At 47.4% G+C, this 7,500-nt stretch overlaps 1 protein-coding gene across 37 annotated transcripts in view; it reads left to right on the top strand.

The window, feature by feature from the left end:
* Nucleotides 1-7,500, top strand: part of LOC122256429 (RNA binding protein fox-1 homolog 1-like) — a 375,573-nt gene that overhangs the window by 242,725 nt on the left and 125,348 nt on the right. For 14 of the 37 annotated variants that reach the window (XM_086552817.1, XM_086552816.1, XM_086552795.1 and 11 more), the window contains exon 1: nucleotides 1,001-1,210. The exons of 22 other annotated variants lie outside the window; for them this stretch is intronic. Coding sequence is in view for 1 of the 15 variants with exons in the window: in XM_043021103.2 (XP_042877037.1) it covers nucleotides 1,562-1,573 (12 nt within the window). In the remaining 14 variants the exon portion in view is untranslated. Of the gene's footprint in view, nucleotides 1-1,000; nucleotides 1,211-1,546; nucleotides 1,574-7,500 lie in introns of those variants that run through there. One more of the 37 variants, XM_043021103.2, reaches the window with a different exon arrangement.

Genomic DNA, 7,500 nt, shown 5'->3' with positions numbered 1-7,500 from the left:
TTTTGTTTACTAATTAAACATCGGCGCTCGCATCATCACACGAGCACTATTCGGAAGGGCCTTCTCATCCGCTACTCTCTTCTGGATATTTTTTCCGAAAGACCCAAAGATTCTCGCAGATTTGATCTTATAGGGCCAGTTTATTTTCTCACACACACACACACACACACACACACACACACACACACACACACACACACACACACACACACACACACACACACACACACACACACACACACACACACACACACACACACACACACACACACACACACACACACACACACACACACACACACACACACAAAACTCATCCCTCTCTGTGGTGCGTCCTCGTGAATCCTAGCCATCTGCAACCGTTCCTGAAATGTTGGGGTGATTGTGTGCCTCCTTTGCAGCGATTCATTCTTATTGAGCCGCCGAAATGAGGCTTTTATTCTTTGGTTTAATGAAGATGTAGCCGGTTTACAGGAGTGGGATAGAGATGGTGGGATTCTTGGCAGGAGCACAAAATGCTCAGTATTATACTAGTTTTTTTTGGAATCCTACAAATGAGTATACACTCCTCTCATTTTCGTAAGGACGTCTCAGCAGTCTTACTCCGAAATACTATTTTCGTGGGCGTTTGTATTGTAGTATGTAAACTGATGAGCAAATAGCAGAGCAGTGTACTCAAAATAGGTGAAGATTTATTTCGAGAAATCACACATAAAAATAAGGCGCGGATACAGATTTTTCGAACGCTACCAACTACTTCGTAAGGTTACCCGTACTAACCGCGCTGCCTGAAGTACGATCAACCAAACAACGTGTACAGAAAACGTTTCGGCTTATTTTAGGTTACATCTTGAAATATGATAATTATCCCACTTTTGAATATGCGTAGAATAGATTATGTATGCCGAGAATCCCAAAAGAAATAGAGGAAATAGGATAAGAACGAGTGTATAGTTGTATTTTGGAGCTACTTGTCTGAGCGGAGGGTCGCGGTGCGCGTCCATTGATCGGGCGAGTGCAAGTCCCTCCGCCAGTGACTGTGCTCAGTGTGTTCTGTGCAGCCACGCTCTGTGTCCGGCAATACTCATCCTCTAGTCCAGCCACTACTTCGTGGCACAGTTTTATTCCGTGACGTTCTTAGCAAACCGGCAAGCTGTGGGCTTCCAGCGTATTTCCCCTGCCTCCGCAGGTACCCCCCGCCTACTACCCAGTAAGTACCCACAATTTTGGAATCGCAATGCGTCAGAGCAGAGGAGCAGGCAGACAGCCAGACTGCACGGTTCTGAGTATACTTTGGCATATCGAAATGGAAGTAAACACGAGTCACTGATAGAAATGGTTTAATTTGCTGAACAAATAGTGTGTGCAGATTATGCTGAAAATGTTTACAATGAGAAATTCCAATTACGATACGAAGTGAACTTGACTCCGCTCCGTGTTGCGCACAAGCAGTGAGTGAACAGCACTTATATATAATGTCGAATGATATTTTAAGTGTTTTAGTGTTGATATATTCCTGGAAGTGCAGTGTTGTTAGGATAATGTGACGTCAGTGCATATCATGGCGCTAATAGTGAGTTGAAAGTTTATTACAGTTGTGATACAAGAGAATCTAAAAGCGGTGTTCCATATACAGATGAGTTTTATTAAACCATACATATCTGCAAACTATATTTTGTATTGAATTAAACAAAATCATAATCTGTATTCGACTGTTCAAGTGTTAAATATTAGTGACATGGTTATATAAAACAGTATCTTAATGTGCCACGAGAACAGCCTGTATTCCAGACTTGTTTGCATTTTGTATTTTGAATGTTCTCTGGAATGTATCATACTTTTTGCTCAAGGGTCGTTCGTCAAGACAAGGCTAACAAGTTACGTTTTTGCAATGTTCATGCATGTTTATTTTTACGTTACGTTTACGCTACTTTCAATGTTTTCTTGTCTTAAAACGCATGTGATTTAGCTATTTAACTATAAAACGCATGGAGAATGCAAATGACCATATTTTGCCCACTGTAAGGGAAGAATCATAAAACGCTTACATGTACTTGTTCATATCGAAGTGTATCTCTAGAAAATAACAAGAACGAGACGGAGTTTGTAATGAGAGAATCGACTGTAACAGAGGCAGGAGCGGGACCCACGCCATAGCCACCGTCCCTGCTGCCCCCCACCCACCCCCTTCCCGCCCCCTCTGTTCCCCTTCCTCCTCTTCTCTCTCCCTCTCTCTCTCTCACTCCCTCTCCCTTGTCCCTGCTCCTCCCGCCCGCCAAACTCCCTCTGCCATCCCGAGGAGAGAGGAAAACCCACTGTTTGCCTGAGAGTTTTATTTTTTTTATTTTTTATTAAGTACCATGAATATTTGATAGCTTATTGAATATTGATGTGATGAATTGTAAATGGTTTCCGGGAAGAGCTTGCATTGATTTCCGGTGTAATAATGTATGAAGAGAAGCGCATCGCATCGACATAGGGGAAAGAGATGGCATCTTAAAAGTCCGTGTCCCTCAATGATAAAGCTCCGTAGACTAAGGACCAAGAAGCGTGGACACAGGATCTCGGATGTCACGCTGGTTATGGTCTCTCTCTCACTCCAAGCCCCTGGGGCAGCATGGAGGGTAGTTATTGTTTGACCTTTGACCTGACCTCCGATGGGCATTTTAACGATCTTCTGTGATGGAGATCAGCTGTATTTACCCGCTTGTTACAAAAGTACACTTCATTAGCAGTTTTTAGTCTTAATGTGTCAGGATTTCGTCATGGAGGGCGAGTATTTAGGTAGAATTTTGGGTAAGGGTTTTCAGGGATAGCGATAGATAGAGACACATACGATCGTTGGTAGAGAGACGATTTGAAATTCTGAATCGTTCGGTGTTCAGAATGAAGGGTTTCATCAAGACATCTGCTTGACCTCCGGCGATGACCTCGATATCGTATAAATGGTGTAGAACCCTTGAGCTGTACAGTGAGACCTTCATCACAGCTCGAGAGCGAGTGTGTGTTTAAGTCGAGGGAGAGTGCGGTTGGCTTTTTGGGTGGTGTGTGTGTGTGTGTGTGTGTGTGTGTGTGTGTGTGTGTGTGTGTGTCTGTGTCTGTGTCTGTGTCTGTGTCTGTGTCTGTGTCTGTCTGTCTGTCTGTCTGTGATTAACCCATTCACGCCGGGGCAGTTCCGGCTTTGCGCGGGCTATTATGGTTCGCAACTTGGGGTTTCGAGATAAGCTTAACGCCTGAGATTTCGGGGGGACGCACAAGCGCAAGCTCGGTGCCCCGCTCGTCTACCGAAGGCGCGGGGTTCCCCTTCATAGCGGTCAAGGGGTCTGGAGCACTAGAGTGAGTGAGTCTGTCTGTCTGTGATAAAAAAAAAAAAAAACTGGCTGTATGTATAAATTAGAACCGAGAGCCTAAGCGTTTTATTTTTTATCCTTTTGAGCATTTCAAAACCATATCCATGTATGATATATTACCCTCAACCTAATGGATATTTACAGTAAATTTAGAGGAGTTTTGAATAACAAAAGCTTTTATTGATCTCTGTCTATAAACAGGCAACACAGAATTATAAAATTCTAAATAAATACAATTATTTTGTTGGTCTTTCCTGAGGATTGAAGTGACATAGATCCTCCGCAATTATCTATCCGTACACTGTCACTGATGAATATCAATTTCAAAGAATTCACACATGGATTGTCATTATGATAATGACATCGGGCTGTGAACGGGACGGGACGGAAGTGTCGGCGGGCCAGGCAGGCAGGCTGGCAGGCTGGCAGGCTTGGGTAAGCTGCGTGAACCCCGAAAAGGATAATTTAAGGGTGACAGTGACCGCTGCTTTGCCCCGCCTGCAGCTGCTCGCACCTCACTACTATCTGCCTCATTGTCCGTTGTCGCCGAAGGTCTCTTGTTAAGGTCATTGTTGGTGTCATGACCCACGCTTGACACGTGATTCTGCACGGGTTTTCGGAGGGCAATGACACAGCGCCAGGGAGTATTTTTGGGGGGAAACGTCCACCCAAAGAAGGACGGTTGTAAAAAGGCTCAGCCATTGTATCTTTTACGTGTGGAGGCGAGGAATGGTGTGTGTTTACGTATGCATGCTTGCTCCGTATTTACCCAACTGTTTAAGGTCTCCATCTCTCTTTCACTCTTCTCCCTCCTTTCTCTCTCCCTCCTCTCACCCTCTTCCCCCTCCTTTCTCTCTCCCTCCTCTCTCTCTCCCTCCTCTCTCCCTCTTCCCCCTCCTTTCTCTCTCCCTCCTCTCTCCCTCTTCCCCCTCCTTTCTCTCTCCCTCCTCTCTCCCTCTTCCCCCTCCTTTCTCTCTCCCTCTTCCCCCTCCTTTCTCTCTCCCTCTTCCCCCTCCTTTCTCTCTCCCTCTTCCCCCTACTTTGTCTCTCCCTCTTCCCCTCTCTCTTCTCTCCCCCCCTCTCTCTCCCTCTCCCTCCCACCCCCTAACCCTAACTATCTGCCTCTACTTCACCTCCCTCCCTCCAGTTCCCACTCTACATCGACCCCTCCCTTTTTCTCCCTCTCTCTCTCCTTCCTTTCTCCCCCCCCCCCCACACACACACAATCTTCTCTTTCTCTCCCGCTTCTCTCTCCGTGTACTTCCCCCTCTATCCTTTTCTTACGCCAGTCTCTCTTTCTGGCGCACACGCACGCCATGATTAGCGAGATGATCAGAACGCAGTAAAAGAGGGAGAAAAAGCGAATAACAAGCGTGAATCTCGCCCGTCTCTTGTGGTGGTTGCCCGTCCCTAACCACGCTGCTGAAAGAATGAGGGAAAATTACGCTGTTTCCGGAACAGACGCGTTACGGCGCTGGCCATACCGTCCCTGGACCTTTGTGTGCGAGCGTGATGAGTGGTCCCCGTCCCTAGTATCTAGCGTCGACCCGGAGCAGAGCTTCCGGTGGGAATCATCCATCCGTGGACGATGGTTATTGTGTTGTCGGGGTGAACATGCCTATAAACCAAGCCGATTCAGCTCCTACGTAGGTTTTTGGATTCCGAGGATGGTCGTCCGTCGCTGGAGGACCACTGACGAGGGAGAAAAGGAGTGTGCTCGGAAATCAATGGCTTCGTACGTGAAGTTTTCTCTATATTGGCCTCCTCGTCGGAAGACAGGTGCAGTTACACGCAGCTAAAGACGATCGTGTAGGCCTCTTGAACTTCCGGTTGGGTTCGCCACAAAATGGATTCGTTTGTAGTTCTTTTCAAAGCCTTCGAGTTAAGAATTATATACATATATAAATATATTTACTGGGTAAAAAAGAAACCGCAAAGGTATTAGCATGAGTACGAGTGTGTATCGCGTGGCAGCCACTTACAAGTCGTATGTCGCGGGTGTGTGGAGCGACTAACAGGCGGCCGCAGCAGATCCTGACGTAACTAATTTTCCTCTTCCGTCCGCCTCCTTCCCGCCGAGCGAAGGATCTCTCCTTGTGGATAACTTGGCCGCCGTCGCTGTCAACAGAAAGCTCCCTGTAATATTTTTCGTTTGCTGCTATCCGCGAGCGAGGAAATTCGTGTTACGACGCTTAGGTTATCTCCAATCACCAACTCCCTTCCAGAGGCGCTGAATCCGTCGCATTTCGGATCGGCGTGGTCGAACTCGTTAGTGCAGTGGCGTTAATTATGTACTAGAATGCAATTCAATTAGTTAATGGACCGGGGCGTGCGGCGTATCTGGAGTATTAGCAGCGTGAAACGGTGTCCGAGGCCTCTCTCTCGTAGCGTTGAGCGTCGTTACTGAGCGGGAGTGGTCCGTCGGTCGCTCTCTCTGTCTACCCATACGGTAGTCGTTGGGCAAGGCGCCAGGAGAACCAGGGCGGGTACGACGCGACTGGATCGAACGTTATTATGCATGTTTTTCTTTTGTGTTTTTTCGTCTTTTTGAATGAGATCCAAGAAATACATGGTTCCCTCATGGTTGTCTTGCGCGAATGCTTGATACTCTCAGGTGATTTGGAAGCTAACTTATTACGATGACCATATTTAGTACCTAATGGTTCTCGTGTCTTTAAAATGTACGTTTAGTGCGGGAGTTTGTTTTCTCAACCAGACATAACTAACGTAACATTTCCAATACAATCGTTGTCAAACAGACTTAAAATGCTAACATTGTCAGCTGTGAAGAGCTTGCATGGACTCTGAAGTTCACGTTTAGATGCCGACCAGAAACATTTCAGACTTGTTTGAAGACCACAAGAGAAAAATACTGCTGCTTGACGATAATTGACAACCGCTGAAGGTATTACTTTGTTCGGAAAACAGCAGGAAAAACTTGGGGACGTTTTTTACATACTGCACTGAATGATCTACTGAATAAATGAATTTGTTGCTACTCAATTTTAGAGGGTTGGGATCACGCGGCTATAATCTGAGATCGTTTACAATATTAATGAAGCATCGTTTTTCCCGTATTCTTGTTTTATCGTCTGTTATGAATTTGTTACCATTTTCTACCATCCCTGTTTCCTCTTCTTCTCCTCTTCCTCTCCTCCTCCTCCTCCTCCTCCTCCTCCTCCTCCTCCTCCTCCTCCTCCTCCTCCTCCTCCCTCCTCCTCCCTCTTCCTCCTCCTTCTCCCTCTTCCTCCTCCTTCTCCCTCTTCCTCCTCCTTCTCCCTCTTCCTCTTCCCTCCCTCTTCCTCCTCCCTCCCTATTCCTCCTCCTCCTCCTCCCTCTTCCTCCTCCCTCCCTCTTCCTCCTCCTCCCCTCCCTCCCTCTCTCCCCCTTACTCTTTTTCCCCATCATATTCTGTTGCGCATCTTTGTTCTTCATGGTGAGCTGTTCGATCTTGATCATTATGTTAATAGCTCTTTTATCTCAGGGCGCCATTGTCTAGAAAATGAATTTACTATTCGCAAGATATTTCACACATGCGGGGGAGGGAAGAGGAGAGAGATGGGGAGTTAGAGGGGGAGGAGAAAGAGATGGAGGGGCGGTGGAGAGAGAGAGAGAAAGAGGGCGAGAGAGGGAGAGGGAGAGGGAGTGTAAAGTGAAGGCTGCGGGAGGAAAGGAGGGGGAAAGAGAGGAGGGGAGGTGAAGAGAAGAGAGAATGGGAGATGAAAGAGGTAGAAACAAAGGGAGATGGAGATGGTGAGAGAGAAGATGTGTATGTGGGGAGAGAGAGAAAGAGAGAGAGAGAGAGAGAGAGAGAGAGAGAGAGAGAGAGAGAGAGAGAGAGAGAGAGAGAGAGAGAGAGAGAGAGAGAGAGAGGATGCCGCAGCCCCTCTGCGGCGGGATCGATATTTAGCGTCTCAGAAGGCATCCCAGGGCACGCGGCCTTGCATCTTCCTCCACATCAATTTACAAAAGGGGGGGGGGCTGAATCAGGGGGCTGAGGGCTAGGAGCTGGACCACGAGACGCCCATGTGGCACTTCCACCCCACACGCACCCCTCCCATTTGCCCCACCCCTCTCTTCCCCTCATACACCCTCCCATCTTCCTACCCCGCTCCTGTGTCTCCCCCACCCCAATCCCTATCCTCCCGTC

The sequence above is a fragment of the Penaeus japonicus genome, unplaced genomic scaffold, assembly GCF_977035675.1.
Source record: "Penaeus japonicus unplaced genomic scaffold, GWHDUDI00000001_assembly GWHDUDI00000027, whole genome shotgun sequence".
Lineage (NCBI taxonomy): Eukaryota > Metazoa > Arthropoda > Malacostraca > Decapoda > Penaeidae > Penaeus > Penaeus japonicus.
The sequence above is the reverse complement of the archived record's forward strand: the minus strand, read 5'-3'. Positions and strand labels throughout refer to the sequence as shown.